The following is a 13,091-nucleotide window of genomic DNA, read 5'->3' as shown; positions in this document are numbered from 1 at the left end:
AGCCAGTCCAGGTTCGATTCCCGGCTTGGGACCCCTTGCTGCGTGTTATTCCCTGCTCTCTCTGATCCCCTTCCTGTCAAGCAACTGTCATATAAAGGCCACTAGAGCCCAAAAAAATCCTTTAAAAAAAAAAAAAAGAAAAGTTTCTTTAAAAATAAAAGGCATGTTCAGTATTTTTTTTTTTTTTGATTAGCTGTTCGCGACCCACTTTTGGGTCCCGACCCACCAGTTTAGAATCGCTGCAGTAGATTCATGTTTTAAAAAAGATTATGCTGTTTTGAAAAACTAAATTTGGTTCATTGAATTCTGAAAAAAAAAAAAGTGGATCGCAATTTAATGACCGTGACAAAATGTGTGTCCAGGGGTGACACCGGTGGAGAACCCCTGCTGTAGAGTGAGGCATAAAAAAGATAGACATAATTTGAAGTCGAAACAATTTTTTTAGATTAATGTCCTAAAGAAAACACACGTCAGTACTATTACAGGCTAATTCCGTGTTGTTATGGGTGGGTTTATTGTAATTCATTGCCCAGGGCCAGATGGCACTTCCTACAATAGGGATGTGGGATAGTCATGGATTCATGGGGAAAAAAGGGTCCATTTGGCAGGCTGCCGCCCACAGTCAATAATAGACTGGAGGCTTGCAGTCCACTGATATGACTGGCAGTTGCCAAGGCCTCTTCTATATGAGCAACGTCTTTGTGTGTAACTCAGCCTTTGTTTCATTTCCTCTATACCCAACTCATACTTCATTCTTACTTGTTTTCCCTATTTCCCCAGTGACTTTTACCCCCTCCTCACTTGTTCGTCATTTCTTATTCCAATGCCTCATAATCTTTTCTGCTTGTTGTTTGTCCCCCTCCCCAGCGGTGAGTGCGCTGTCACTGTCGCTACGTCGTCAGAAGCGAGACTCTCTGTCACCATTGGAGGAGGACGATGTGCGGGAGAACATCATAACATATGACGACGAGGGTGGCGGCGAGGCGGATACCGCTGCCTTTGATATCGCTGCTCTACAGAGTGCTCCTCACAGCTCACGTGCACGTAGCTATCGCACGCTTGACAGTCGGAATGTGTAAGTAGGCGTAAGGGTGTCTGTGAAAGTTTGAATGTGGTGATGCACATGTGATTTCTGTTGTTTAATTACATCAAACTGCTCTGCTGGTCTCTTAATACATGCAAAAAGGGAGACACTAAGGATAGAAATGTAATTCTTTAGAGGTAATGGTTTTATCGCATTCCAGCAGTAAGTTGATCCGGCCTCGTAATCAGTCACTAATCAAAATTTTAAAACAGGCTATCAAGCTGGCCAGTCCAAGGAGACCACTTTGTTTACCTCATTTTGTTAAAGCTCATTTATGTTCTGATACAGCAGAGAGTTGTTTACACCCACTTTGATGTTATTCTGAAGTGTTGTTATAGCCTTTGGATTAATAATTAGCTGGTGAATAAGGAATGCCAGAAAGTACAAAGGCTTCTTTTAATTTATCAGAAACAGCTTGATACAATTTAGAGAGGTGGACACTGTATGAATCTGCTTTTTATCTAATGTAATTCATTGCAATAATTCACTATTTACACCATAGAGGTGAAATGCTCAGTTTTTTAGTGAACACAAACAGAAGTTCAGTATCTCTAGTTGTTGGACTGAGCAAACATGAAGTTTGTTTTAATTATCATTACCTGTTTTTGTCCTATATCCAAAAGATGTCTTGACACTTGTTGTTTTGTTACAAAAAGTCAAGCTTAACATTCTCTCCTGTTATATTAGATTATTTTGGGAGGCATATCTAATGTTTGTGATTTTTCTGAGCCACCCAGCAGATAAGTCCATTGATACAATATGTAGCAATACATACAATAGTTTTCAACTCTTTAATACTATACTACTTAGTACTTTCATCAGGTATTCGTGAAAGTGCCAAACTGGGACTTATCACAGGACACCAAGCACATTCTCATTCGTTTTTGGCATTTTAAAGATTCAGAAAAACAGGGAGAAGTACCTCTATAAACCTACGCAATCTCTGCTGGAATATGGAAAGGCTGACAAGGAAAATTAACCTAATATATGAGGCTAAATGAAGGGTTTCGTATTTTTGTTTGATTTCCATTGTCCTTTATGAATGTTCTCCAAGATGGACAGTTCACTTACTACTTGTTGTTCGTAGGAAAGGAGTACTAACTAAATATACTGTGCAATCATTCAATATGTTGAAATGGACTGAATTGACGCTTCAAATAAGGATGCGCGAGAAACTAAACTAATTTCTCTGCGCTGTAATAACGTTGTGCTAATTGCAGAGAGTGAAGCTGTTTTTATTTTTTAAATGAACTTTAACTCAGCATACCCACGCCACATTGTGCCTTTAAGGACTGCACAAATAGCCCTTTCCGGTACTTGAAATCCTCAATACTCTGTATTTCTCTAGTGTCCGTCATTTTTCATGCACGTATATTGGTTAGCATGACCTTCGACCCAATCCGACAATACAGCTTGCTGCTGAGATGTTGAATTTGTACTATTTGTAACTACTACAACTCAGTGAATGTGTACTACTGGGTCAGCTTTCAAATATTCTAATGATAGGTAATAGCAATTATTTATTTCTTGCAGACGTTATTCACATCGTGCTCAAGAAAAGTCTCACACCTACAGCTGGGCTCAGAATCAAGGTCTTGATCAAAACTACGCAGGACCTGGTGGACCCCTTTATGGTCGTCTCTGCTACAGCAGCCACACGTTACCCGTCCTGCGCCGCACACCAGGTGGAGGTTTTGAGCCAGGCCTGGCAGAGCTGGCCTATCGTTTTTCTGGAGGCCAGCCGGATCATTCCCTAGTCATCCAGAACCAAGCGGCCATGGTTGGGCCAATGGAGTCAGGAGCGGTGTACGTAACGCCTAACGATCTAAGTAATGGGAGCCGAACTGGTAGTCGCACAGGTAGCCGGGATGGGACAGCACCCCAAAGCGGGGTTAGTACATCGGATGGAGGAACTCCGAGGACCAATAATAGCCAGGAGCGAGGAGGAGGGGCGGGGACTGCAAGCAACTGCACAGAAGGGAGCAACGACGACAAAGTCAATGGCAGTCAAGATGTGGATTGGGTAAGATTGACAAGGATCCTATGTTCATAACAGTTAGACCTTGTTTTTATATGATCTGAAATGGTTTGTTTTAGTTGAATGGATGTTTGTTGATAGTCCTTTTAATATTAATAGCTCAATTATGTTTTTCAAAAATCCTGGCTTTTCTTTTCATTTACATAAATAAAGAGTTTCTCTGTGTTCCTTTATTGCTGGGAGGATGTTGATTAGAAGAAATCAGCACATTTGTATTCCGTATGTGATGTTTTCGGTGTCAGCAGACCACAGTCAGCCTTTGCTTTATTAAACTTTCAAATATTTTATCTCTTCATCACACCCCTCTCCATCTCACACTCACAGTGCAGTGTTAGCTCATTTTAGCCTTCAATTAGAATTTCTGTCTTCTTTCAACTCTGCTTTTCTTCCAACTCTCTTTTGGTCATTGACCGTCTCTACTTCATCTGATTTATCTTTTAACATCATTCTGTGCTTCCTTGTCCCGTATTCTGACGCCATTTTAATTTTTCTCATTACTCTAACCTAACCTAATACCCAACTTCAGCCCCAAACTGAAACCACCCGTGCTCGCCTACGTCCTCTCCAGGTGCAGCCGGAGACATTACCGAGGGAGCATAACCTTGTCATGACCCGATCGGGTTCCATCGCTGGCCCAGGTCACAGTGGCTGGGTGTGTGATTCAGCTACCCTTCCTATTCCGGGGCGCAAGGCATCTCGTGTCGGCTCATCGCCAAAACTGACAAGTGCCAGTCTGAATGTGTCTGACACTGGTGGAGGTGGGAACCGAAATGGAGGAAGTTCGACAGAAGGACAACAACGCGCTGGTGGACGTAACTACGCCACCGTTCGGCATGGGGAGGTGTCTGGAAAGAGGGACTACCCAGGCACTTTGGGCAGAGGAGGACTGGAGATGGGCAGCAACTTTGTGGTGGCCAGACCAGATAGAGAGAATGGAGGAATAGCCCTGGCCGGGTCTCCATCGGTCTACCCAGAACAAGCTGCTTTTATTGGGGACTGGCAGGATCAAGTAGGTCTGGGCGGGTATGTGCTTGGCCGGAGGGATATTACTCCTCAGCTTTTACCCTTCCCGGGGCAGCCTCGGGGGGCATATGCTGGAGTGATGGGCATTGGGCCAAACTGGGTTCCAGGAATCGAGACAGTAAGAGGCGGTCCCTCACTGGCCCTAAGAGTGGGTGAGTTCTTGCGATTGCGTCTCGCCCAGGTCACTTTTGACCCCTCACAACCGCCGTACGACTCCGTGCAGGTGTATGGGCTTGAGGGGACTGGATCCAGAGCTGGTTCGCTTAGCTCACTGGAGAGCGAAGGAGAGAAGGAGTCAGAAAAGGAGGACTGGGGGGCGGGGCTTGACGAGTGGGGTCCCCAGTTTGAGAAACTAGCCCGACTCTTCAAAGACAGGGAGAAAGAGAGAGATGAAATGGAAAAAGTTGAAGAGGGTGCGTACAAGGAGATGGAAAAGAAAGAAGAACACGAGCAACAAGAGAAAACAGAGGGAGGAGAGGTAACTGAAGGAGAGGAGAAAGAGTGAGAAAAGATAGATTGAAACAAAATGGGGCAAAGGGAGTAACAGAGGGACTCAGAGGATGATGAAAAGGCAACTAGAGCTAGAATAATGTGAAGAGAAGTTAAAGGGAAGGAAGATGAAGAGGCAAAGTAATAAAAAGAGACAGAGAAAAATGAGCCTAGGGAAGGTAGAGAAAGTGGGGGATGGGGGGGAGTGATTGATGTAATTTAAAGCAATAAGTGTTAAAACACTGATATGGATGAGCACAGATACTGAGACAAAACAAAAACTGCCTCCGCTTGGGGCAGCAACAATTTGTAACACATTCTGGACTGAGAAAAACAACCCAAACAACCGCGATTGGATTCAAGTCAGCTTGCTTACACACACGGTGTGACCAACAGTGAGAAACAAGAAGGAAGACTCAGTTTGCATGTCTTCGTGTCTACTGGTAGTCTGCAAAAAAAAAAGTGCACAAACGCACTTGTGTGCGTAAGCTTTTATTGTGTATATTTGCTAAATATGGCAAGAAACTTGGTAAGGAGAACTCATGTAATCCAGAGAACTCACGATACCGTAGATGAAAAATGAAAGGTGAACCAAATTGGTGTGCAAGAGCAAATATTTAAGACTAAAGATTCAATTATTGATACCTCTAATGATTCAGTGAGTAGAAAAATGATGTTGGAGGGTAAAAAGGGAATTGAAAAGCAAGGATGTACAGCCAGAAAAAATGATCTTAGAAGTGAGACGATTGTACAGTAACTGTTCCTTTTTATTCCATCCGCAGTAGCAGAAAAATGAATTATTAAGCTTGCTACTCCCATTTGAAATGAAAATGATGAATCATTCAAATCCTGAAAAAGATGCTCTTTCCTCTAAGCCCACAAGGAAAACAGACACGGTGAAAAATTAAAATGATTTAGAAATGAGACCCCCACCACACACTGATATCCACCCCTTCACCCCTTTGTTTTTTAGTGTCAAGAGTTAGTATGTTTACAAAAGTCAAAACACAGGCGCACACACTGAAATGTACACACAGTGACAGAGAATTAAGGCTTTGATTGTAAACAAGAAAAACCGTCCACGAATATTTTATAAAGTATGATATAAAAACAGCATTATTATTGATTTTATTGATTCCCTAAACATCCTTACAATTCTTCTCACACTCACAAACGTTCTCCTTTATACACATTTACAGATATGCACACACAGTACTTTTTGATATATGAATCAAATCAAATGGCAATCAGTTCCTGATATGCACACTTGTGCTGCCCAAATGAAAATGCCAATACTTCAATAATAAACCTGTAGTGGTAGAACTCCACAGAGACGTTGGCAACAGGCTTTTTGTTCCCAATCAAAGGTCAGGAACGCGGACGAGCTGGAATGCACTTTTTATACGATGTGATGTTCAGTAATAAATCAACATCAATGTCAAAACTCACTGTTGTTTTATAAGATGTCAATTACACAATATGCTATGTTTGACTCTCTGTAAAGTCATCTCCGATGTAAATATCACAAGATAATATGTCTTATGGAGTATATAAAATGAAGAAGAAAAAAAAAAAAGATCAAACTGATCCTATATGTCCAACTGGTTACTGGTGGGACTGTAATATGTATGTATTGTAGATTAGAAATGATTCATTTAACTGGATTTGCAGCTTCTTGTTCTGCAGAAAAGAAACTACCATGTGTTAAACATCTGTGTTTGGGTTTGTGGTGTGGTAGCTCTCATCTGAGATGGGCAAGCCAAGGGTTCCATTATACTGTACATGTGGCCTGTGGCACAGGTTTGTGGTTTTAAATATAGGTGTTAGGAAGAGCTTGCATCTGGGTGAAAACGCACTGAACTGTGGGAGTGAAAAAAGTCCAGACCTGCAACATAAAAAGGAATATTTTACTCACAATGTGGCAAAAAGTAAAATATTTACAGTACTGCAATGTCTTTAAAGGCTTGAAAGGTATCTGTAATCAAGCATACAATAAGTACAAGTGGTTACGTATTTCATTTTTTTTTTTTTTTTTTAAAGGCACTGTTGACGCATTTCAGTGTGTCACTCACAGAAAAACGTGTTTTGCACTGTGGATAACTGTATCTCCTCATTTTAAATCATACTCCTAAATTTATTAATATAAAAAAAGAAGAAAATTTAAACTGTAATTTCCCTTTTTTTTCTCCACCAAATGTTTCTGTTCATATTTTCCAGTTCTCATCACAGATTTATCCATATAGTGTCCTGCTGGAAGAATTAGGCATATAGATATCTGTATAGCGCATTTCATACACAATGCTACTCATTGTGCTTTATGTGTAAAGCACAATGAAACATTAAACAGAGTTTAAAAACCAAGAATTAACACATTAAACAGAGTTTGAAAATGCAGTACAAATATTATAACAACAATGAAACGTAGAAAAAGAACTCCCTCAGATCATAAGCAGTAGAGAAAAATTGAAGAGTTGTTTTTTTTTTTTAATTATTATTATTATTGATTTCAAAATGGTCACATTGGATGCTGACTTCAGCTTTGCTGGCATCAGTGGTCTGCAACCTGCGGTTCATGTGGTTCTTTGACTCTTTTGCAATGGCTCCCTATAGCTATAAAAATATACTGAAATAAAGAGCTGTTATTTTCTTACAGAGGCTATTCATGATTCATGACAAATAAAATCATGATATGAGAATTTAACCTAAAATAAATCACATTTTGCAATGACTCAGCACCTTCCCACTTCACCTCCTGCAACATCTACAGACCATCAACTTTCCTGTGACTAACCTTAAGTTTGAAATCCCTGGTGAAATAACTAAACCAACAAAAACACTATTCTGGAAGAAAATAGAGATTTTAATCGTGTGGGGACAGATTCATTTAACCACTAATGTGCCGTTAAATATGCATGATTTATGTGTGGCAAGAAATGAGCAATTAGCATGTGTTGACCACATGATCATGTGTTATCAAAATTCAAGTTGTGGCCTTTTAAATACATTAACTAAAAAAAAAAAATATTATTTATATAAATTGTGTTCATGTAAACTGAGATGCATAAGATGCAAGACACTGTTTTGTTTTTAAGTTGCCATTTATATGATCAGTATAAATCAAATCAAATTAAATCAAACATTATTCTATATAATTTTAACTGTATAGAATTGAATCCATTGTATTGTCTACGTTGAGGAGGTATTTTTTCGGCTCCGGGAGGAGGTGAGGCAAAATGGCTCCTTTGAGAGTAAAGGTTGTAGACCCCTGCACTAAATCAGCTCAAAACCCAGCTAATATTATAATTAATAACTGATCAATAACTGACTTGAGGGTGCAGATCAGAGCCATTTCTAGCATTATGAGGAACCTTTGTCAGAAGTTATTTGGGTGCGTTTATCCAGTTTGCCAAAAATTCATGGAAAATTGTACACAATCTATTCCACTCTGCCAGAAAACTGCACTACAGTCATTACAATAGTACGCAAATGCATAGTCTGCATATAGCCAGAAACTCCTCTGGATAGGGAAGATTTGTATAATTTTGTCTTATGCCCAAACACCTACTTTCTTCATCTTTTAACTTATTCATTGAATTGCTCAGTAATCTTCTACACTGTCTTCATCCTGTGCATAGTATCAGGAATTGGCTGACATAGGGTTCATCCTTCAACCCTATTCTTTGATCAATCTGTATTCAAATTTCATATTGTTTTTGCATATTTCCTGTACTTGAAACAATGCTTCCTTCTATAATTGGCATTTGTAAGCAAACGCATTCATGCCTTGAATGGTTATATAACCCCATCATACACCTTAAATTGCAGCCCACAAACCTGTCGCCATTATGTAAGGAACAAGAATCATCAACTATGGCTGGTTGGCAGTTATTATATGCCTCATGTCTACTGTACGTGGACATTAATGCTGTGCTACCATGAAAATGTAGCACAAATGCACTGGTGCGTCATCCATACAGTGTTTTTCCTTTTAATCATTATCGTGTAATGTGCCAAATTTCAGACTTTTTCAAAACTATTCTAAATTACATACTAGCATTAGTCATTACAAATCACCACAATACACCAATAGGTACTTTGAATTTATTTTACATACCAAAGTGTCATCTGGCTTAAGGTTTTTTTTTTATTTTGCTGATTTGAGGCATTGTGTGTTGGTCAAACTGCTGATGTTTCCTGATTCGCCTTATTTGAGGTTTCTGTAGAGCAGTGCAGCTTAAACCACTCAACAGAGCTAATTATCCCACCTCCTGCGTTTGGCAAATTAGTTTAATTAAAAGCGTGATTAGTTAAATCAGTTTAAAAAAAGAAGAAAAAAAACCCAGAATGAAGACACTGCAGTCTCTTTTTAATTCTACGTTTTTTAAAAAACTTCTTTGGCCAGTTTGGAAGCACTGATAGATCAGTGTCAGGCCATTTGTTAATCCCCTATGTCAGGGGTGTCAAACTCATTTTTGTTTTGGGGCCAAATACTGACCAGTTTCATCTTAAGTGGGCGACAGATTTTAGGTAGAAAAAAGAGCAAATTCAACAATGTATGTGCCCTGGTTTGCACTTCTACGTAGAAAATATATTTACATCAGGGGTTCTCAACTGGTCTCACCCTGGGACCGAACGTTTTCAATAAATTGTGACCCACTTTCTTTTAGAATTCAACCAACCAAATGTAATTTTTGAAAACACACATATATAATCTTTTTTTAAAACATAAATCTATTTATTTTCCTGTACAACATGCATTTCACAGCATGCCTGTCAAAAGAAAAGCTTCTTTCAAAATAAAAGACAAGTCCAACATGAGAGACATTAAGTATTTATTTGTTTATGACCAGCTGTCCGCGACACACCCAGTATAGGTCCGCGACCCACTTTTGGGTCCCGACCCACCAGTTGAGAATCACCGATATAAATAATAAAGTATGTGAGTATATCAGTTCCTGCAGGGTCTTCACTTAAATGTCCCTGATTTGGGGAATTTAGGGAAATTTTGTGGAGTATTGTCAAGAAGATTTGCCAGATTTTGGAAAAATTGAGAGTTCTTTCAATGTGATACAAGAACTGAAATACTGAGCTTTGCAAATATTGTGGATTATAATTAAATTTTTGTATTTGGAGGTGCTGAGATATCCACAACTGTATTTCATGTTTGTTTGTTTTTTAATATATATTTTTATTTTTATTTTTATCTTCTGGAGCAGGAGCTGAATTTGATGCTCTAAAGGGCCGAATTTGGCCCCCGGGCCTTGAGTTTGACACAAGTGCCCTATATAAGACAAAGCCAGGATAGGAAGTGGGACTCCAACTCCACATGTGTAAATCCCATTGGCTCTGCCTCCCCCACCCCCCACTACCACCCACAGGATCTCATTGCTCCTGCACGATGTTGATACATTCCAATATTACATGCTGAAAAGTGTATTTATTTTGGTTGTACTTTTTTTTTTTCCTTCGTAAATTTGAATAAAAAAGGCAGTATTTCAAAGAGACCTGCTGCGTGCTCCTTCCTAAAATTGTGGATCATGTTTCTTACTAGAGTGTGTGTGGATATACATGTGTATTTATTATAGATATGCCACAGAGAAAAGAAAAAAGCTATTGGGAGTGTGTGTGCACCTTTCGGAGCACGTCTCCAGGGAATGCGGTGGGCGTGCTTCCTTAAATTGGCCTCTTGAAATTTTCAAACCACAGACAGTGTGTGTGTTTGCCTGCAGAATGAAGTAACACCTTGTCTGGTCTCATCCAGCCTGATGGGGGGACGAGAGGTCAGTAATAGAGGACAGACAGCAGGTTCCGCACAGCAATAAGGCTTTTCAGACAGAAAAGGGAGAGTTTTTGGTTTGTTCGCTGGAAAAGAAAAGAAAAAAAGACATTTTGAACTCCAGAGCAGCAGCAAATAGAGCATACCTGACAGCTGGGACTGAATAATCTGCATTCCCCTTATCTAAAACCTTTGCAGCTCTCCTATATCCTCCTGTATGTGACTGAACAGCTGGTTATTATTACATGCCGGTATTATTATTACAATAATCAAATATGAAGGAGAAAATTACATCTATATGATTTGGAGAATGATCATGTTAGCAGGGTGTTGGGTTGATTAAGATGATAATACACATACTGTAAGATAGAAAATAGACAGAAATAGAAGGCGAGAGCAGGAATCACAATAATCTGCAAAAGTATTACATGACACAATATTGTGTTTCTAGATAATACTCAAATATGAGGTGTACAAGTCTGACTACATAGACCACAGGCGCGACTAAAAATCATTTGGAGGCAAAAAAAATGTGCAAATGCATATTTTAGAACAGAATAAACAAACCTTCCATCAAACACAAAATATCCATTTCACCAGGTACAGTATTAGTTATCTAGATCAGTGATCTAAATCATGGTGCCGTGATTGTTCCCACTTTATAAGCTACTGTAGAACCAGCCAAACATCCACATTATGCTCCGACACTTGTTCTGGATACTGTATCCACAACACATGCCGGATCAACTCACCAAATTTATTTAAATCCGTTCATAAGTTTTTGAGATACCCTGATAGCAAACATCCACATTAACAACCGTATGGATGGACAAACACACACCGGTGAAAACATGACCTCCTTGACTAAGGTAACAAAGCAGTGGGTCCCAAATGTATGGGCAACCCCATTAAAAAAAAAATTCACAATAAAATGCACAATCTGCATCCAATCCTAATGAAACGTAAGTGAGGCAACCAACCCGACATAACAGTCAAATTGCATAAAGATCGGTTATTACGAACCGAGATATATTTCTTTAAAAATTTACCAATAATGATGAAATATACAATTTTAAAATTAATTTGCATTTTTTGTATTTTTGTTGTCGATTTGTGTGTTTTTGGTGTCACATTCTGTGTTTTCCTGTCATGTTTGTGCGTTTTTGTAGTCATTTTGTTTGTTTAAGTGGTTGTTGTGTCTTTCTTTGACATTGAATGTTTTATGAGTCATTTTGTGTATTTTGGGGATTTTTTGTTCATTTTGTTGTAGATCTGTAGATTTTGATTGTGTTTTGGGAGTTATTCTTTTTTTTTTTTACTTTGTCTACACATGCTGTCAAAGGTCAACACTACAAGAAGTGCAATTTTTTAAAACAGCAATGCATGTTTTGTTATTGCAATTAAATAAATGAATCATTTTGAGAGTTATTCTGTTTATTATGTTGGGCTTTATATTCTTTCCAACTTCTTGAATTATAGTTTTGGGGATTTACTTTCGGAGCCGCAAAATATTAGACAGAGGGCCAAATGTGGCCCACGGGCCGCCAGTTGCCCATGTCTGGCCAAAGGTTTATCTTTGGTTATAACATTGTCAAATTCCATTAAATTACTTGATGTAACAGACAAACAAACAAATAAATAAAAATGCTGGTGAAAATATGACCTCCTTGTGGGAACCACTTGCCTAAACCATGTCACTGAGAACTTGATCCCATTGAAGTCCAGCATTTAATCCGTCCCCGTCAAGCATCAACACTGCAATGCAGGACACCAGGTGCAACGTGCCGTCAGGGCGATGTGCGGAATTATGGCATGCATAATTGATCACAAGCGGAGCAAGAAATGAAATACATGGTTAAGGTTGTACGTCTGTGACTGACAAACTGATGCATCCATGAGCTGCACAAAAACAGTCATAATCACAGGATACAGAATGTGGTGTGTGTGTGTGGACGTGTTCAACAACTGTTTATGTGTAATGTGACTCTACAGGATGGAAGACGTTCAAGTATGATTCAGGGGTTAAGAGTAGATCCAAGAGTTAAAGTTAGGTAAAGACAGGCAGGGGTGGGTGAGCTCTGCATGGGGTCCTGTGCTCAACACACATAAGTGAGGTGCTCCTCAGGTGCTCTTTGGAACGTGGACAAAGAAGGCGTTTGAAGAAGGGAATCAGTGACCTTTCTCTCTACTATGTCAAAAAGTAATACAAAAGTAGCAGTGGCACCAAAACTGAAGATCTGAGGCAATCTTGAGGTGTTAAAATGCTTTATTCAAATATTGGGATGTCATATCAATGCATTTCAACACAGCAGTCTTCATTGGGACATGATCAAAGCAAGTAGAAACAGGTGCTTATGTAACTTGCAAGAGAGGTCATGTGCAGTATTTGGAATAATGGCGTTTTAAATAAGTTAGGTAACAGTGTTTTCTTTTTTTCCAGTAACGAGGTAATCTAACTAATTACTTTTTATGCCATCACAACGCCGTTAATGTTACTGAACGTTAAATGTGGTGCGTTACATGCACTGATTGAGTAAACTGTTATCCGAAAGCATCCCTGACTCCATAAGCAGCTGTAGTGAGGAGGTGGGTTAAAAACAAGGTGAGCGATTATGATTGGCTAAGGCGGCGTCATGTTTCGTGGTAGCCAATCAGAGCCAGTGTTTTTACACATGTGCCAG

General features: G+C 39.4%; 1 protein-coding gene across 1 annotated transcript in view; it reads left to right on the top strand.

Moving 5' to 3' along the window:
* Window positions 1-6,317, top strand: part of cdh24b (cadherin 24, type 2b) — a 239,553-nt gene extending 233,236 nt beyond the window's left edge. Inside the window, exons 13-15 of the mRNA XM_028472395.1 lie at window positions 868-1,075; window positions 2,618-3,107; window positions 3,691-6,317. Of these exons, the coding sequence (XP_028328196.1) occupies window positions 868-1,075; window positions 2,618-3,107; window positions 3,691-4,650 (1,658 nt within the window). The 3' untranslated portion in view covers window positions 4,651-6,317. The remainder of the gene's footprint in view (window positions 1-867; window positions 1,076-2,617; window positions 3,108-3,690) is intronic.
* Window positions 6,318-13,091: the final 6,774 nt, after the last annotated feature.

The sequence above is a fragment of the Gouania willdenowi genome, chromosome 17, assembly GCF_900634775.1.
Source record: "Gouania willdenowi chromosome 17, fGouWil2.1, whole genome shotgun sequence".
Classification (NCBI taxonomy): Eukaryota; Metazoa; Chordata; class Actinopteri; order Blenniiformes; family Gobiesocidae; genus Gouania; species Gouania willdenowi.
The sequence above is the reverse complement of the archived record's forward strand: the minus strand, read 5'-3'. Positions and strand labels throughout refer to the sequence as shown.